Genomic DNA, 20,883 nt, shown 5'->3' with positions numbered 1-20,883 from the left:
CTAGGAACGTCCATCCACATCGCTCCCAGGGATGTCCACCTGACATCCATTTCAGGACATAGACGTTGGGATCTATTTCGGACGTCCGCAGGAGATGCCCAAAATTGTGCCCACTCCTATGCCCAAAATTGTGGTCTCCCAGCCCGGGATACTTCAGGTAATTGAGAACATGAAATTATCACACTCTTGTGGACTTGATTCCATCAACTCTAAGGTACTTAAAAATACCAAAGAACCCTCGTCCATGTTCCTGACCTTCATCTTCACGCAATCACTTGAACAGGGGCACGTGCCCCACGACTGGCGACAGGGCAAGGTCGTCCCCTTTTTCAAAGGCGGCGATACGGCATCTCCCCTCAATTATCGTCCCATTTCCCTAACTAGTATTCCGTGCAAAATTATCGAACACGTAATTTACTCAGCTATCTCGTCTCACCTCGAAGGCAACAATTTCTTTTTTGCTCAACAACATGGTTTTCGTAAGGGCTTTTCATGCGAAACACAGCTCTCCCTATTCACCTTTGATATCCTCTCCAATATGGATCACGGAGTCCAAACAGATGCAGTCTTTCTTGATTTTAAAAAAGCATTTGATTCTGTGTCACATTCAGGTCTTGTACACAAACTTTCGCTCCTTAACCTACATTCCGACGTCTTTAACTGGATCGTGAGTTACCTTTCTAACAGAGCTCAAACAACCATTGTAAACAACTCCTCTTCGGCCTTCATCCCTGTTTCTTCAGGTGTACCCCAAGGTTCTGTTCTTGGTCCTCTTCTATTTCTTATATTTATAAATGACCTCCCGCACTCCATCTCATCCTGCATCAGGCTCTTCGCCGATGACTGCGTATTATACCGTGCTATTAAATCCCGTTCAGATCAAATAACCCTTCAGCAAGACCTTGCGTCAATTTCCAACTGGTGTTCCTTTTGGCGTCTTCCCTTAAATGCTTCCAAGTGCTGCCATGTTTCATTTTCTCGCTCTAGGTCCCCCCTCACCTATCAATACCACATTGACGAGTCGGTTGTCAACACTTCTGATAACTACAGGCATTTAGGGCTTCATTTCTCATCAAATCTTTCCTGGTCAGATCACGTTCATACCATTGTAAGGGATGCAAATCGTAAACTTGGCTTCATACGTCGTAACCTTAGGCCTGCTCCCCCGGACGTCAAACGTCTTGCTTACCTAACCCTAATTAGGCCCAAATTAGAGTATGCCTGCACCATATGGGATCCCTACCAATCAACTCTTACGGATCTTCTCGAGTCCATTCAAAATCGTGCAACCCGTTTTATTTTGTCCAACTACTCATATCCGTCTAGTATTACCTTGTAAAGTCTTCCCCCTCTTGCACTCCGTAGAAGATACTTTTGTTTGTGTCTCTTTCACAAGTTTTACATCAATCAAGCCATCCGACCTTCTTTCATTGCACCAGCACACTACGTCTCCGCCCGAACTGATCACACATGCAAAGTTGAGCATATCCATTGTCGTTCATCCCAGTTTCTCAATTCCTTCTTTCCACATTCTATTGACATTTGGAATGACCTTCCCCAATCCATTGCCACCATCTCTGATGTTTCTGCATTTCGCAGACAGTTGTGTTCTTTTTTTTTTTGAATTATAAAGTGTGTCTCATTTACTTGTATTATTTTGTTTGTGTGTTACTTCACATATGTAACCTCGCGTACTAGTTATATTAATATATTCATTATGTGATAGTGCTTGTTGTATTATTAGTTCACACCCCCCTCATGTAACGCCCCTCGCGGGCATTTGAGGTATTCCCATAAATAAATAAATAAAATAAATAAATAGATAGTGTTCTGTCTGGGAAGCGGCATACAAAATGCATTTGTCAAATGTCTCTACAGCACACAGAAGTAGTATAAGCTTTGTAGTAGAATATAAAGCATCTTTCCGCCATTTTTTCACACCTGACACCGTCGCAGGTGTTCTTTATTTTTTTCTGCTGCTCCGCTTTGTTTCCCATGTTGAAAAATAAGCGTGGCGTTTCAAAAGGAACAATCAATTAAAAATAAACAGCAACGAGAGATTGGGCCACTCCGTCGCAAAGCTTTGGAAATCAAGTGGCATTCACTTCCAAGCATTAAAACAGACACTGTACATTGGTGTTCTCGCGAGCTGGTGGTGGTGGTGGTGGGGGGGGGGTGATGTAGGGGGAAGGTGCGGTCAGCCTGCTCTAAGTGGCGGCTCGGTGCACCCAGGGGAGGGAGAAGAGGGGAGGGTGAAAGAGGGAGGGGAGAGATGATGGTGGCACAGGAGAGGGAGGGGCGTGCTAATCCTCTTGCTCTGTGATTTGGGTAGGCCAAAAGGACTACCCACGACAGAAAACATGCGAGCATCCCTCAGTAATCTTCATTGGGAAGCTCCCTGTACCACGGTAACCGCCAGGATTATTGGCGAAGTTACCCCATCGAATCTTCTTCTCGCGAGCTTCTACATGTTGGAGAGCCCTGTTCGCCCGTGAATCGAAATGAAGGGTGAGATGTCTACGTTTAATTCGATTGCGTACGCAAACAACAATGAAATGAGAAATTGCTTTGCGTATTAAGTCGCCGTGGAGGTAGTGTCTCTGTTTCTTACTCATTTGGTTTGAGAAAGTGAGTTGGTTCATAGAAAGTCGAATTTGTGCAGTGCTACATCGTCTCGCGTTTCTCTCTCTCTTGCAATACATGATCCATACAGGATCCTATCACAGAGCTGATCTGGTCAATCCATGAAACAGCCGTAACAGGATCTCCTGCGGATACACTGTTACGGGTATCCCTCCATAAATATCCCAGGGGAATCCCACGGAGGTCCGTTTTCGGATATGAACATAGAGGTCTATAGACGTCCGTGGGAGATGGTGTTCTGTCTGGGAAACGCTAGAGTCTAGTGCCCGCGGTGGTATTGGAAGCATAGAAATCACGAGAAATGAAACATCTGGTCCCTACTGAAGAGTTCTTTTAGGTACTGGCACAGTTAGCGATGCAACAGTTTCAGTGTGGCAAAAAAGCTGCCCGCACTACACATGTAAACAAAGCTGGCTGCGCGGAGGCTATCACGCAAGGTACTTTCTCCGGAGGCCGCATCGCGGCGCCACCAGTTTGTCGCACAGTCCCAATATGCAACTGCCAATAGTGACCACCTGTCAGTGTTTATGGCTGGCCACGACAATGCATGTCCTTTGACGTCCTTGTAGGCAACTTGACGACATTTGCGGGTTTCGAATTAGAACGTCCACTTTGTCTCCAAAATTAGACATGCAGGAAGAATGTACATTTCAGACATTTGTATCTTTCAGAATATCCCACTGGATTCAAAGTTTCTGAACCAACGGAGCAGCACTTATCAGTGTCATGAAGTAGAACGGGTTCAGATTCATGAAACTACAATCTCAATTTTTATTCACATTCACATCTGGCTAGTCACACAAGCAAAATGGTACATACGAGGGGTGTTCTTATAACCTAGTCTTTGCATGTGCTTTTTAAGCTAGCACTATAACTATTGTGAGGATTAAGATGGGCTCACCTCGCTAACATGCAGAACCCGGTAGTACGAGTTCCAGTGTTCAAGTCAAAACGGGACTTTTCATGTTTCGCAAAAGTAAAATGAACTTACAGGCGAGAAATTAGTTTTATTTTTCAACGTAATCTCCACCTGTACTAATGCACTTGTCCCAGCGTTTCACGAGGGCTTGGATGCCAGAAGCGTAGTAGAGCGTAGAAATCCTTACCGGCGCGTAGCGGCCATGATCGGACCGCATTCTTGACCTCCTCGTCGCAGCTGAAGTGGCGCCCCCCCCCCCCCCCCGGAACGCCTTCAGTGGCCCGAAGAGATGGAAATTGCTGGGGGCGAGGTCTGGACTGTAAGGGGGATGTGGCAGCAACTCCCAGCCAAGTTCATGTAAGGTGCGTGTCGTGACATGCGCGGTATACGGGCGTGCATTGTCCTGTAGGAGAGAACTCCTTTGGTGATGAGGCCAAGCCGCTTTTGCTTCAGCGCCTTTTGCATATCCCCGAGAACCTGACAGTGATATGCACTATTGATGGTGGTATCACTGGGCAGAAAATCAACATGAACAACGCCAGCCTTGTCCCAGGAAATCGTGGCCATGACCTTACCCGCAGGAACTTCGACACTCAGCTCTGAGCCGCCCCGACCGGGATCGTCCTGCACTGATGTACGGTCGTCTCGGAACCGTTTGCACCACTCAAACGCTTTGATGGGGCTAAGTGCATCGTGGCCATACTGAGCCCGAAGTCTTCTCTGAATTTCAGATGACTTTACGCCTTCATTCACGAGAAACTACATCACAATTCGCTGTTCGATGTGCGCGTTCACCTCGTTGTCGGCCATCTTGTCTAGCACGTGTCTTCTGTTTTGCACAAACTTTGGACCACCACGTGGTGAACGTGGAGGCCTGTCGCGTGTGAAAATGACGAAAAAGAAGTAGCGCGAGTCATTTGTACACTCAGGAGACAGAAAGTCCCGGTTTGACTTGTACACCCCTCGTATTTGTTGAATGCGTCATGTGTGAGATATAACCCCATGGACATCAGAATACGCAATGTCAGAGGAAAATAAATGTGAAACTTCACCGGTCTCGGTGACTCAGTCGGTAGCATGTTCGCCTTATGATCCCGAGATCGCGGGTTCGATCCCTGCCGAGGACGCCAGCAACTTGGTAGCATGGTACAAGTTGCTTAAACATGTCACCTTCCCCGAAGGACGTCAAATTTACGGGGTGCCGTGTGATGAGCTTTCATCGCACGTTAAATAACCGTCAACGGGCAAAGCTGTCCACAGACCGACCGATGTGGCGTCGCTTATGATCTCGGTTGTCTCGCGACGTAAACCCCCAATTATTATCAAAATGTGAAACTTCCCATTTTTACGCCACAAATGCCTTGATCTTCCTTTTGTTCATGCTTTGTATGCCACGTTTAGTCGAGAGGCTGTCAATTTTTTTTTTTACTTCGTATCAGTAACTTCACCTGGCACTTGTGGGTAGAGTATCGCTCCCAGCGAAGAAACGCCCCGATCATAATTACAAAATAAAGTCGTTGCTGTTGTTCTTCGTTTAGCCTTGCACTTGTGGAGGTGTCCGGTGTGGCTTTTTTGTCGAATAACAAGGCTTTTTATCCTTACTCTACTGCCGAAAGCTTCCGTTTCACCCATATCGTCTCACGCTGATGTCGTACATGTTAAAATATGTTACGCGGAAGTCCCTTACTCTCTGAACAAGATGTGAAGCACGAGGAAGTAGATGCAAATAACTATACCTGAAGCGTTGCCGGAAAAGCATACTTCAGGCCATTTCTCTTTCCCGGATGTGCCATCATAGCCACATGGATATCTTCGAACGCACCTTTTCGAATAAGCAGCTCTTTGCCTCCACAATTCTCTTCTGCTGGAGTGCCCAAGACAACTACCTAGAAAGATAGTGAGTATAACGTCTGTCATTTCATGTCACATCCTTTCGTTTAGCTGTTCCACGTTCGATAAAAAAACGAAACCACGAGTACGTCTGTTCTGTATCATCAAAGTAGAGCTCCGGAAACGTCAGAACAACACGAGATAGAAAAGGAGGGTGTAAAATCGTAGGAAAGTATGTAGGAAAGTAGGAAAGGACAGCCTGTGCGCATTCAAAAGCCGCGCCACTAATTGTTCCGTCTGGATGAGCGCGATATGCGTGTTTACAGTGTTGGACTTGGCATGGGTGAGCACGAGCGGTCATATGTTTGCACAAGATTTCGCTTGACCCGTCGCGCGCCAAGAGAAAACAAAAATAACACAAAAGGAAGACGTTACATCAGCGGTACCGTATTTCCAAGCAAGCGCCAAAATGTTGTGAAGCGGTGTCTGCGCGAACCATTTCGCTCGCTGCGCCATCCCTCGATTGTAGACGACGAAGTGCCGGCTCTGATGCACCGCCTTAACGTCGCGTGAACAGTATAAACCTACGTATTCACCCAGGTCGGAAAGGGCATGCTCTCTTTGCGGATTGGGTCCTTTCTTCAAATGTGACCAGTTATCTCAACGCGGAGTTGCGGCTGCAGGTAGCAAGACACTGCAAACTTAACGAGTTGAAGTCAAGCACAGTAGTAATAGGTGTGGTCCAGTACGGACCCTAGGTGCCTGGTTCGAACTCCCACAGCGTCTGAGCCGACTTCGCTCGCTCGGGTGGAGGGCTGCTCGCGCGCGTATCGGCGGGCGGCGCGTGGCTGGAGGGCTGCGCGTCCGCTTACCTTCGCCCAGTTTCAGCCTGGGCCGACTTCTTTCGCCATTTTTCCGCCTGGGGCAACTTCACTTACAATTTTTTTCCGCTACAACAGGCGTGCGGTGGGCGGTTTCGATGCAAGTATAGACATGCAAAGGGTAGCCATACACAAAAGTACAAATTAAAATATATTTATTAAAGTCATACTGCCAGGAATTATACTGTGACTCTGTGTGTGAAGGAGAAAAACCCAGCCAAAAAACCTGAAGCGAAAGAAACACAATACAATACACATAACAAAGATTATCCGCGCGTGCGCTTACCCTCGCACATTTTCCGCCTGGACCGCCTTCACTCGCAATTTTTTTCTCGCTACAACAGGTGTGCAATAGGCGGTTTACATGCAAGCATAGATGTGCAAAGGATAGCCATACACAAAAGTACAAGTGAAAATATATTTATTGAAGTCAATGCTGTAATGCCAGTCTGTAAATGGGGGAAATCTAGCCGAAAAACCTGAAGCAGAAGAAACACAATACAATACACGTAATAAAGAACATACTTATTACAGGTATGATGCAATAGCATTGAAGGGGTATCACACATCAAACACAATATTTTGTGTTAATGGTAATGATACACACAAGTTTTCAATTAATCAGAACTAAAATGGAATAGCACATTTCACCAAAGAAGATATTCTTAATCAATACGACTACAATCAAAATTACAAGTTTTATTATAAAAAGTCTCAGACGTGAGCACCATCATTGCAACAGTGGAGTTTTAATTACAAGTTCTGATAGATGTAAGAAATTTCGAGCACAATATGGAAGAAAAGTTTAATATTCCAACATGACACACATTTAATTAATCAGTTTCTTATGAAGTGAATAGCGCAGACATAAGGAAATAATTCGAATCAACACGATCAACAGAAAGCATTAATATAGAACCAAACCGACATATCATCAAACATGTAGGACAATAATAGCTAAACTGCGCCATATCAAAACGAGAAATGGACACCACATTTAATCAAAGAAGATATTCTTAATCAATATGATTACAATCAAAATTACAAGTTGTATTATAAAAGTCGAATATTCCTATACGTGTCCACGATCATTGCAATAGCGGGATTTTAATTACAATTGCCGATAGATGTATGTAATTAATTGTGAACAGTAGAGACCCTGGAATGCCATGGGACACGTACGACAAGAACGACACGAACATAAGAGGAAATAAAATCTATAACACTGCATTTAATCAAAGAATATATTATTATCAAAACAAGAGAGGAGAATAATCTATCATTTTAACTATCATAAAATCACCCTCGTGACTTCATCTAATCGAACTCTATACAATTTTCATTCTAGGAGACACTACAAACCTTCCTTTGTTTTATGAATCCAACACAGAAAATAATGAACTTCACCGCATTGCACGGTCCTAGCCAACAACCAGCTCTAATGATATCTGCCCTGGGGGCTTAATCGCTTCATCGTCGTTACAAGCTAACGAGTGGCGGGAAATTCAAAAAGGCGGGCGGGAAATTCAAAAAGGTGGGCACGTGGTAAAACACGTGCACAGCGCTCTTCGCGCGATACGTGAAGGCCGTGGTGCACGTCACGCGCAATGTGTCACGTGCCCACCTTTTTGAATCTCCCGCCACTCGTTAGCTTGTAACGACCGTAACGACGATGAAGCGATTAAAGGGGTTGTGAATCCAAATCCAAATATTACACAAAACCGTGTTTGGAATGTAGATTTATGGGTGCCAAACATTTCTGTCGAAACCCTATCACGCTGCGCTCCCGCGCCACGGAGTTATGGCGCTTTGAATATGAGGAGATACTTTCACTCTTGGCTCGCCTCCTCCTCGCCCGATCTCGGTATGACGTAGTACCGAGCGCGCCACGGAAGTGCGGAGTTCCCGTCCTCATGACGACGCCTGTAAACAGGGACGCGGCGAGCGCTGGGACGCGACGCGGCGAAGTGAAATGAGCGGAAGAGCTATGACGTAGAGCCATAGAGCAACTGGTCAAGGCGTCACTTCCCGCCCACTTCATGGAGCTGCCCGGCACCGTTTGGCGCCACGGTCGGCGGGGGCCTCAAAAATGGGAGATTTTTGAAACTCTGTAGCATAAAAAGTAATAGGAGGTGGGAGGTGAAACTTTGGGTACGGAGTGCGTGGGGAAAGGCGTACAGACTCTGCCAGAGACAAAGTTCTATCAGTGTGGTTTCTCAACCCCTTTAAGCCCCCTGATTTGTTGAAGACGGGAGGCGTACGCCTGTTTCGTGAAAGTGATGAACATTTCGCGTGCAATAGGGAATCTAAGTTTCATATTCCAACATTACACAACTTTTAATTAATCAATTTCTTATTAAGTGAATAGCATAGACATAAGGAAGTAATGAGAAGCAACACAATCAACAGCTGGCATTAAGAGAGAGCCAAACCTGCGCACCATCCAACCCGTACGGAAATAATCGCTAAACAATACCATATCAAAACAAGTAACATGACAAATTTAATAATGTGACGGTGCATGTCTAGTTTAGGTCCGCCACTCGATTTGAACCTTGAAATCTACATACCTGGATGTAATTATGCAAGGTGCATCGTAATCTGTAATTAATATGCGGCGCTCGGTTCCACAAATTCCTCTAGAGACCCGTGATTCACGGAAAGTTTCAGCAGCGGCGACCATGTCATCTCCATGCGCCCATTGTTTACCTATGACAGCTTACGCACACCTCGCACTCCTCCCACCTAGTGAGGAAAGCCAAGCTCTATGGCTGATGCGTAGGAGTACCACAAATGATATCCGTCGAGATCTAGTGCTTTCATTGTGCATTCTTGGCAACGAGCGAGAGGGAACAGGCGAAAGGCATCTGGGAAGAGTGCGACGTGTGCGTAAGCTGTCATAGGTAAACAATGGGCACATGGAGATGACATGGTCGCCGCTGCTGAAACTTTCCGTGAATCACGGGTCTCTAGAGGAATTTGTGGAACCGAGCGCCGCATATTAATTACAGATTACGATGCACCTTGCATAATTACATCCAGGTATGTAGATTTCAAGGTTCAAATCGAGTGGCGGACCTAAACTAGACATGCACCTAGATTTCAAGGTTCAAATCGAGTGGCGGACCTAAACTAGACATGCACCATTTTATTTGTGTTTGGTTAGTGCGGATGAGCCGTAAGAGTGTGCTTGGAAGATATATCATTTGAAGTTAACAGTTTGCAGGACAATACGTGTAATACCTCCTTTCTATGCAGCTGGACATCGGCTTAGGTGTTTGCGTGGACGTCAGTGTTCTGCACAGAATAGAGAGAAGCTGCAAAGGGGATAGGACAAGGTACGACTGCATAAGCATAGCTATCTCTCTTGCCCAATTCGCCAATTTTTCTCTTTTGCAAGCTTCATTGTTCCATTTCTTAACACGCTCTTTAATTCGCAGGCTGGCCCGTGCCCTCATTTGGGCAGTGTTTTCTCCTGAGATCATTGGGCGAACTTCATATGGGATACCATGCAACGCCCACTAAGGTGCTGCTCTGAAACCTCCAGTGGATGAGACACGGCGTGAAGCAGTTCTGGGTAAGGACCCCTTTCTGTCTTCATTACTGCAGGTCCATTGGCATTCAGGTTCTGCACGTGTCGAGCCAGTGACACTTTGCAACACGTTCTTGGCACCACAGATTATAGCCGTGGGTTACTTTTCATTCTTTTTAATGGTGAGGAAGGTAAATTGAACGAGAACAAACAAACACTGATCATTCCATGCCAAGCGTGCTAGACGTGAATTCGACCATCATGGATATCTTTCTTTTCAGCACCATTGTTTTTGACTAGGGTGCCTGTCCAATTTCGATGATTTCAACAGAGAATTTGAAGACAAAAAATTAAACCGTAGTGCTTTCATCTCATAACAAAATTGTGTGTATTTTTGCACCACAGTGAGGGTCGAATTGACGCCTGAGACATTTAGCATAGAATGGCCCCCTTATGTGGATCACCCCGTACTGCATATTGGGAATGCGGAGCATTTTGAACTCTTAGCTTAGGCTGTTGTAAGTAAGCTTGCTGCTCTGGAGTGTGAGGCTATTGATTCTAAAATTCATTGTTGAGTTGTGATTTCATACAGAAAATGTCCGACTGCTTTTGATTTGGCCAAACTCTGGCTTTGTCTACATGAAGTAGCTGGTTACTGCTTAATCAGTTAATTGTACTCCTGCAGTGTCAACCTCGTGATTTGGCTTGCTGGAACCATCACATTCATGTGGCACACTTTTACAATGCCATTGGCAGCAACAACCATGTTCTAAGAGTTGCAGCTGGACTGCCAGAAGTAGACCAAGATGGTAATCTGCACTTCTTTTGCACCATACAGATGCAAGAAAACAACAAGTCTGCGAGACATCAAGGAGAGCGTTGTGTCCATGCTTTCGAAAATGAAATAATCACCCGTAATAAATTATGTGTATTATCAGTAACAGATGGCTTCTTTTTCGTGAATACCAGGGGTACTGGGTGCTATTTGGGGAGCCAACGAAGTAAATTTGGGCATTATGTCGAAAGAAAATCAAATGAATGGCAAACACGTATCAAAAGAAAGACCAATTGAAGTCATAAAAGTGTCAATTGAATGGCAATTGCAGAAGTTCAAAAGAGATTATTTTGACAAATGTCAAAAGGAAATCTGTCCCAAATAACCAAATGGAGTCAAAAGAAGTTCCAAACGTTTTTCCAAATAAATTCAAAAGCAATTCTATTGAATTTCAATTGCCTCTTTTGACTTTTTTCAATTGGAATTCTAAAGCATGTCCAAAAAATTTTTTGCAAGGGATACACTCTGTACAACTTCAACACCCAAAGGACAGAATTGCCGGAGAAGGATCGGTCATTGAAATTTAGAGGCATGATACATCAGTCTTTGATTACAAAAGCGAGTCACTAATATTTTGTGAAAACTTATCATATTTCATGAATAATAATAACAAAGACGGTTAAGAGCATCAGCTGTTTACTATATACATTAAAAACAAGACTTTCGTGCAGTAGGCTGCACTTCTTCAGGTTGCCTGAAGAAGTGCAGCCTACTGCACGAAAGTCTTGTTTTTAATGTATATAGTAAACAGCTGATGCTCTTAACCGTCTTTGTTATTTTTGATTCTGCATCGCCGGAAACTTGCACATTGTTTTTCTTCACATATTTCATGAATTAAATTCCACAGTGCATTTCTCAAACAGTTGGACTAGCCCTCTTATGCATGAGCAAACGACAAATGTATAATTCAAAGTATGTGTATAACATCTTTTGACAATATATGTTGAAAGGAATCTATTATCAGATGCCACGATGCAAATGGAGGATTTTACAAGCATGACGTGCAGGCGAAGTCTACATTTCTAATCACGTAATCTTCGTAACACACAGACGTATATGAGATAAATTCTAAGTGGCAATTACATTTTGGGAGAAGCGAATAATCAGAATTATTTAACCAATATACAATGAGGATGACCACTATGCATAAACACAATGGAATATATGTAATCTCCATTATAATAAGCAGATCAGCACAGGTCACATATAAACGTAGATCCAATTCACAAAATGTACTCGAGGTTTCCCGTAGCCATACTGAAAAGCTATCACCCTATTCTTAGTGCCATAGCCTCTGGGCACTACAAATGGAAAGGTCATACTTTAATTCAATAAGTTTTTAGCTCATAATGAGGTAAAACGCAAGCTCCACACTAAAGATCATTTTCCTGTATAAATTTTCAAAGTCAAAACTGTATAATCTTTCTTGCATTTTTGTAAAGTTATATATTAGAAAGTTGTGCATATATAGTCACACATACTATACAAGATATTTGAGTGTGGCTTAAATGCTAATATTTATCGATTCACTTCCAGGAGAACTGGAGACTACCACACATCAGTAAGTGTTTAATTAAAATTTGAACGGGTGTTGCGATTTACGATCTGTGCTGTAGATTGTGTAATTTCTCAATACGCAAGCTTTAGCTCGCTCACTTTGACAAGCACTCTTTTGCCACGACAGAGAATTTCAATCGAAGAGTGTGATATTTTCCATATACAGTACAATGCAACGTGGATTCTCTGTGCCGTGGAGATTATTACGAATATTTTAAGAATTAAATTTACTTAAAACTCGAAGAAAGGGACATCCGCGTAGACGAACCCGTATCCGGAAAAAGCAACACGCTCGCGTGCGGTATCGCGTTAACGCGTCGGGCGCAGAGTGGCGTTCGGTTTCGGGTACGGCGTTGGGGAAACGTGGCACGGCGTGTTGCCGAAACGTCTTCGAGGACGCGGATGACCCTTTCTTCGAGTTGTAAGCAGCAACGATCATTTCGAGCTCTATCACAAGCAATCGCTGATACGGCTAGGCTTCATCTTCCCAACCTTAACAAATCATTTGTTGTGAAAACAAATGTAAGCGATTATGGTGTTGGCGCAGTTCTCTTGCATGACGCTATTCTTTGACGAGCATGACGCTATTCTTTGTCCAGTGGCTTTTGCAAGTCGCACGTTGAATCCGGCACAACGGCACTACTCCGTCACGGAAAATGAGTGCTTCGCGATCATCTGTGCTTTCAGGAAGTTGGACCTCTACCTGGACGACAGTACCTTCACTGTCCAGGCTGACGACCAGGCACTTTCTTGGCTGCAGCGGCTCCATAACCCGTCTGGACGACTTGCCAGGTGGGCCCTGACGCTACAAAGCTACTCCTTCATCGTGTAGTACAAGCGGGGCTCGACGAATGTGGTGGCAGACGCGCTATCACGTGCGCCTCTACCGGAGTGGGAAGAGCAAGGCACCGAGGCGCCTTCTCAACTTCTGGCAGCAGCACAAGTGGCACGAGACGCATCTTCGTCTTGGGACACGGTCGTGAGCAGAGAGCAGCTCCTAGACGCTCAGAAAGCGGACGGCCTTTTTCAGCGGGTGTCGCTGGATAGCTGAGCAAGACTCGGCGGACACCGGAACGACTGACGGACGGCACGACTCCTATCTGTTGGGCGAGGATGGCATCCTGTTCAGATACATACCCCAGGCGGATGAGGACGGCGGCTCACCCACGTTCAGAGTCGTGGCGCCACGGAAGTTTCGTGCCTCATACGTTACTTTCATGACTCGGCCTTGGCAGGTCACAGCAGCGGCAGGAAAACTTATGAAAAGTTGCGTCGTGTTGCGACAAGGCCAGGAATGAGGCAGGATGTAACAAAGTATGTTCGTACTTGTCCCGTATGCCAGAGAGCAAAACCTCGTGGTGGTTTACCCCCTGGGCACTTACAGCCTGTTCAGAGCAATAGACCCTGGCAGATAGTTGCTTGTGATGTGATGGGACCGTTTCCCCGTAGTCCTAGATGTAACCAGTATTTGCTTGCGGTTACTGATCATTTCACGAAATGGGTTGAGCTGTTTCCTCTCAACACGCTGACTTCCCAGGGAGTGTGCGAAAAACTACTCGACACCTTTTGCCTGTTCGGGTTTCCCGCACAACTGATCACTGACAACGCAACCTACTTTACAAGTAAGGTATTCTCAGATTCTTGCACTATCTTAGGCATTCGGCACAGGAAGACTTCCCCGTATCACCCTCAGGCTAACATTACCGAACGTGTTAATCGGAACCTGAAAATGATGTTGGTTGCTTTCACTTGCCAGCGCCACCGTATTTGGAATCTTGGCCCTGCTGAGCTGGCGTTCGCTACAGGGACAGGTTGACAGATCTAGGGGCTTCACCCTGGCGTTCCTGAACTTGGGACGAGAGGCCCCCTTTTCCAGTGGAGAATGATCTGGGTCTCCGGGATGGTGTTACCCAGCCTCCTTATTCAACAAAATGGCAGAGTGGGCCTGTTGGTACATGACTGAATTAAGACCGGAGCACGAAACACGGACAAGAACACACAGACGACACTTGCTCCACTATCAACAGATTTTTTAATGGCAGCAATCCTTAAATAGGAGTTGCCGAGGGGAAAGAGGGAAAACCAAACAAGTCACTTTTCATGTCCTACATCTGCCTTGTAGATACTTAAATTCTTCACGTGCCAGTGCCACAGGCGGTTCCTTTGCCCAATCTCTTGATTAAAAAGGCTTCAAACAAATCCCTTTCAGTTTTTGTTTTGAACCTACCCTTTATCTGTGTTTTTGTAAAATCGGGTGTGCAACCACACTTCATTACATGCACCCCAAGTGTACCACTAGCTGTGCCTTTGGTGTTGTAGTCATGCTCTTTAAGACGTTGATTGATGCATCTTCCCGTGTCAGGCCCTCCACATACCCGTCCAAGTATCTAGAAGGCAGATGTAGGACATGAAAAGTTATTTGTTCGGTTTTCCCCCTTTCCCCTCGGCCACTCCTATTTAAGGATTGCTGCCGTTAAAAAATCTGTTGATAGTGGAGCAAGTGTCGTCTGTGTGTTCTTGTCCGTGTTTCGTGCTCCGGTTTTAATTCACTCCTTATTCAAGGTTTGCTGAGGACCTCCGGAGTCGACAGGACAATGCAGCTCGGGCGGCTCGGGAGAACCTGGACGTCGCAAGGTTGGACCAGGCTCGTCAGTACAACCGTGGACGTCGGAACCTCACCTACAGCGTCGGTGACCTCGTCCTTCGACGGACTCACCCGCTAAGTGATGCGTTACGAGGCTTTGCAGTTTCACTTGCAGATAGGTGGGATGGCCCCTTCGACGTAAGTGCGTGCTCCTCCGGCCTCACTTACAGGCTGCGTTGCTGCGACACCGGCGAAGAGACTGGGCCGGTGCACATCTCGGACCTGAAGTCCTCCCACCTCCGTGACCCTGACGGAGAGGAGCCCGATTTGCAACCGGCCTCCCTCCGGATCCCGTTCCCGGACCTGCGTTCAGCCGCTACAACTTGCGTCCCCGCAGGCGGCGTACGTAGCTGCCACTATCTCCATCGCTAAGCATAGTGCTTGTGTTTTAGTGCTTTATTAGTGCGATTCGATTCCTGTTGCACGGTTTTCCGCTATGTCTCTTTTGGGGAGTGCCTTTTCAGGCGTTCACGGCTTGGGGGTCTCCTTCTTCCCAAGCAGCACAATGTACTGAAAGTCGAGTGCAATACGGGTGGACGGTATGTATCTTATCAGTGTTCTTTAGTCTCACGAGTCTGTTCAAGGCCCTCCACATACCCGTCCACCCCTATTGCACTCGACTTTCAGTACATCGTGCTGCTTGGGTTACCGTTTCCCTTTACTTTTCCTACTCGCAGATGCAGCAACATCGTCGACAGTGGAGGGCTCTGGGGTCTCGCGCCTCACCCAGCCGTTCCGCCTCCTGCTCTAGGGAGGACCCTATTGTGGGGACCGTCGTCTCAGTTCCGGTTCCGCTCCTGCCCCGCAGCGCCACTCAGTGGCCACTTGGACTATAATTCACAACGGACAGCCCGTTTCCTGGGCGTCGAGCTCGCGCTGGAGCAACCAGCCTCGACCACTAAGGGGTGACGACTTGGCACGGACACCAGCTCCATTTCTGGGCCACACTCTCGCCGAACGACACCCTGTCGACCCGCTTCAGCCCCTGACGGCAGAAAAAAGAAGGCTTTTATGCCCAGTCTGCTTGGTGCCCGAGGTGCACCGAACTACATATCGGCGGGGCTCCCTCCACCCAGCCCGGACCGAGGCCGCCCGCGCCACGAATTGTGTCAACGCCGCTCTCGCCACTATAAGACTGCTTAGGCCTGAGTTGCTAGCCAATCCCGGGCTGCCTCACGGACCTGCTCTACCCCAGGGTTCTGCTCCACCTCCAGGACCACCTCCTCCGCCGGCCCCAGAAGATGACCTCCTCGACGACCTCATGGACTTGTAGAGGGGGAGATTGTGCCAGATATGCGGGCATCCAGTGCTACGAACTCGGGGGACGTGACCTTTTCTTATTTAAGGCAGGTAGCCTGGCCTTGTGGGACATTCTTGGCCGTGGTAGAATCCTTCGCGTGCGGAACGGACGGGCTGACGACCCGAGGTTGTGGGAGCTTTATTCCACAGTGTTCTCGCGGGATGTGAGTATGCCTCAGCAGGGTTCAACACTTGAGAAAGCATTCTGCCCTCAAAATTCTCTGTTCTGAAAGGAGATCGATTCGTAAGCACTGCCTGGGAGATCATCCTTAGGATGTCATTTTCTCCGGCCTTTGCGGTCGATGAGGTCCACATACGTTTTTTGTCCGCACATAAGGAACCACTGAGTCCTTTCTTTGTAGCTTCCCTGTAGCGTTCAGCTGGCGGGCCATCAATATCTGTTTTGTTTATCATGTACAGCTTGGGACAAAAGTTTACGGAACACCGGGGTGTCGCATTTCTCCAATGGAGCGACAACCTAGCAGCAAAAAGGAGTGGATATACACACTGAGAGATAAATAGAATAGCCCGCCACCCGTTTCCTATTCGATCGCTTCGTGATAGCTAGCAGGGAAGCGCTCCGATGAAGAAATACGCAGGTGCCGTGTTCAGTAAACTTTTGTCCCAAGCTGTACTTGTACACCACTGAAATAGAATGGAAATAAAGAAGTGCAGTTTTGTAGTAGTTATTTGTTTCGTATTGCCATGCTGGTCTTAGTGCAAAATGACAGAACAAGCACTGTACACAGCGCGAAACTGTATGGCATTGCACTGATAAACACCAGAAATTCTTTTTTGATGGCTTTTGTAAGAGCTGGTTCGAGAAAGAGCATATTGGGTTCACTTACACCATATCGGTATCTTGAGCCATCGTCGTGTGTCGTCCACCCATTCCTTGTCCGCGCTTACAAGAGTTTATTTACATGCCGCGTACGCCTATCATGAAGAAGGCAGACGATGATTTTCGAACAAAATATAATAGAGCAAAAAGGAAGCTTGCGATCACGAGGCGGACACTCCGACAGCGAGCTTGCTGAAGGCCGGCAATAGCGGAAGGTCACATGAGACATGACCTCAATATGGCGGCGCCCAGAGATTTATGAAGAAAACGGTCTACAAGATAGGAGCATGCACGAACATCGTGCATATATTTTTTGCTTTGTTTCGTGGTATTTCTTAGTAGGACACGGGAGCGCAGCCAACAATAGCCGAATAGCCAACAGCAGTTTCTAGATGCACGATGCAATCGAAAGTAGCCAAGCTTGGCTACGTATCGCCACGTCTGTTTAGCAACCCTAGCCCACAGGTCCGGTTTATTCCCCTCTCCCTGTGCTGCTATTGACTCCCGCGCCAGCCAATGGCGGTGCTGCAAGTGGTGTGACGTCATGGGTGTGTGTGATGTGATAGGTTACATCCACCCTACTACTTGATGTGGTGACGACATCGCGCGGTGACATCATTTCGTTTCTGTTACGCTCGCCACAATCACCGCCAACTTCGCAAAACCTCCACGATACAGACATCACTGTCAAGCACATACCCTTCCAGGCAGCGTGTTGTCCTTGCGTAGCACTTCCATGATTGCGACCCCCGCAGCCACGGAGCACTCGGCGATCAGATTATGCCCGCAGGCGTGGCCGATATCTGGAAGGGCATCGTACTCGCACAGAATGGCTACTGTGGGACCGCCCTTAGTACCTGAAGAACAATTAGAAGATAAACCACTGTGAGGACCACTGAGACGAGATAATCCGCTAGGACGATAACGATAATCTGCCAAAGCGGTACAATATACTGTAAGTCGAGTGCAATAGGGTTGAACCGTGGACGTTGTGTGTCTTATCAATGTTCTTTATTTTCACGAGTCTGTTGAAGGCTTTCCACCTGCCCGTCCACCCCTGTTGCACTCGACTTTCAGTAGATTGTGCTGCCTGGGTGCGCCTGACGCTGTAAATATCGTGCGAGCCGTCTGGTTCGCCTGGAAACAGAGAAAACATATCAACACGAAATCGATAGAGTAGCATGACGCAGGGGTGGGCTATAATACTGATACTTTGTATTATAATACTATTACTGTAATACTTTGAGTATTTGTATTATGTATTATAATACTTGTTTTTGAAGTGTATTTGCATCTGTATTATATTACACAAAACGAGGTATTACATGTATTATAATATTTTTGTGTAATAGTGTAATTACTTTCCCAGAGGTCGTAAGTTTGACCTGCCAAGCGTAACCCGTGCAGTTTATCAGTAATTTTTCGTGTCCCACAAACATTTGAACACGAACAAGGCTCCTATTACAGTGTTCTCCTGCCCCAAATTATTTTAAAGCGAATGACTTCGAGGCGAGAGGTTACTGGGGGTTTCCTCAAATTCCTTCCAGTTCAGCATCCGTAAGGATGGGTCATACCAGGGCAAGCTCTTTGTCGTGTGAGAGAGTGCGTCCAGTGCAGCCAGTCACCCCTCTACGCGGTTGCACTATGGACAGGCACAGGCCTTTGAAGGGCCCACATTTTATCGTCCAGACTGGATGAAATCAGGGCTCTGCCATAGTGAGAGCAGGTTGTTCACTGCGATTTAATTGATCAGCGCTATCTGATCGCATTCAGAAAGATCAGGCAATGTGCAAAAATGTAAGCGTGAATAAAACGTCATTGGAGAATGATTGTCTCGATAAGTAATGCGCAAATTGTATATATTTCTTCTGTTCCTTTCTCCCCAAGTTAAGTACCAATGTATTACAAGTATTACTCCTGTAATACAAAGAAGTATTAGTATTATGTATTATAATACTCATTTTTGAAATGTATTTGTATCTGTATTACAATACTGATTTCTAGGAAGTATTATATATTAGTATTATAATACAAAATATCAGTATTACTGCCCATCCCTGGCATGACGTCGTCTCCATTTGCAGTGGCAAGCCTATGCGAAAAAGAAATTACATAGCCGAAACTTTTACAATTCGATTACGGAAAGTGACATTCACCGCACGCGTTGCGAAACCACCAAAGGGTAATAGAGCGTTTCAGCAGACCGTTGATAACGTGGCTGGCGTCGAACCGTATCAACCGGAACCAATCAGTGGGTAAGATTCTGAGTCACGCACCACTGCGATTGGTTCCGATAGGCACGATAACCTTATCAATGGTATACTAAAACTCAGTATATCGTACGAGATCGCCTTTGCGCATGCAAGGGATAGCGTCAGTGATTCTGCTCACACGCAAGACGTGAACAGGGATTTGCGCATTGTGCAGAACCACTACGCTACCCGAAGGAAATTGACTCGGCGGCGAAGCTTTCTGACGGAGCGACTTCGATATTTTTATTCCTCATCAGCGGAGGGTCCCAAACTATAGATTTTTTTCGCAATATGTCATGTGCAATGGCTTTCGGCATGCGTAAACAGCACGGGTCAATTATATTTTGATCTTCAATTAAAAATCGTGAAAGCCACAAAGCCACAAAATTCAGATTTTTGTCGTATTTGTCTTTGCGCTGTACTTCCCCTATACATGCCATCGAGATATATGAAGTACCGGCGTGTAGGTCGAAGCCTGCTCTTTAAACTAATGTCAAATTTGCATAGCCTACATCCCCTTTAAGCAGGGCGGTGTAGAGTACAGCTACGCTCTCAAAAATGTTTTTTTTTCTACTCTCGATTCTCAAAAATCCCACCTCCGATTTCTTTAATATTCTGTAGTTTTATAGCCCAGGCTATGACTTACATGTGTACGTAAAACGGAAGGTTCCCTCTCAGCACAACTCGGGATAGCGCGCAACAAACGTGGTGTGCGGAGCACACGATGTACATCTCGTTCACAGCCCTATCTGCCGAATTCCCACTCGCCGAATGCTGATAAGAGGATTATCCTGTGGGGGGAAGATCACTACTTTTCGGCGGAAAGGGAAGGGACGCAGCAGCTCTTCCGCGAGATGGGAAAGCCTGGAGTTGACCTGAATAGCAAGGGAACAGCGGGGTCAGTAGCACTTACGGGAAGATACGGAGTCCGTTAATGACTCAAGTTTCTTCGGGTGAACACACTTATTGTTATGCCACAGGAAGGCTCACTTCTTGTCAGGATGGCAGAGAGGCAATTTAAGTTTCTGTAGACGGAACGACGTGGCCGACATTTACTTTTGGAAGGATATATCTATCGAATTTCAAAGAAGGTGGACGTGGTGTCATATTATAAATGCGCGAAAGGATGCCGTGCCACGAAGCCCATTCTTCAAGTCTACAGGTAAGAGTGCCTTCTGTTGTATGCCATTTATTTCCGGTCAGAATGCCATTAGTTAATTTTGGTGTTAAATTAAGGTGTTTTTTTTTTCCTTCAGAGACGAGGCAGCTGCATCCGTCACAAACACCGAGACAGCCTCAACGATGCCATCCTTCAGTGCGGTCAGGTCTGTACTGTATCGTACCCGTAACAAATGCATCCCCGCTTTACCACCTTCGAGGAGCGAGATAAACCTCCAGGGACGCTGGCGAAGAACTCTAGATGGCGACAACTTTCTCCTGATTGACGATGGGGCAGACGACAAAATTCTGGTGAGAATTCGCAGTACATCACAAATGTAGTGAATGCACTAGCACCGTTATTTTATTACTTGCCATTTCAGATATTTTCAGCGAAAGCAAACTTGGAGAAGCTCTGCCGCGCAACGACAATCTTTATTGATGGAACATTTAAGGTCACGCCGCAGCTTTTCGCACAACTGTACACAATGC

At 46.2% G+C, this 20,883-nt stretch overlaps 1 protein-coding gene across 1 annotated transcript in view; it reads right to left on the bottom strand.

Annotated features, from left to right (window-relative positions):
- LOC135388440 (xaa-Arg dipeptidase-like) overlaps positions 1-20,883 on the bottom strand; it is a 39,917-nt gene that overhangs the window by 13,376 nt on the left and 5,658 nt on the right. Inside the window, exons 2-3 of the mRNA XM_064618008.1 lie at positions 17,681-17,838; positions 5,299-5,448 (exon numbers count right to left, since the gene is read on the bottom strand). Coding sequence (XP_064474078.1) covers positions 5,299-5,448; positions 17,681-17,838 — 308 coding nt within the window. The remainder of the gene's footprint in view (positions 1-5,298; positions 5,449-17,680; positions 17,839-20,883) is intronic.

The sequence above is a fragment of the Ornithodoros turicata genome, chromosome 3 (genome assembly GCF_037126465.1).
Source record: "Ornithodoros turicata isolate Travis chromosome 3, ASM3712646v1, whole genome shotgun sequence".
Taxonomy (NCBI): domain Eukaryota; kingdom Metazoa; phylum Arthropoda; class Arachnida; order Ixodida; family Argasidae; genus Ornithodoros; species Ornithodoros turicata.
The sequence above is the reverse complement of the archived record's forward strand: the minus strand, read 5'-3'. Positions and strand labels throughout refer to the sequence as shown.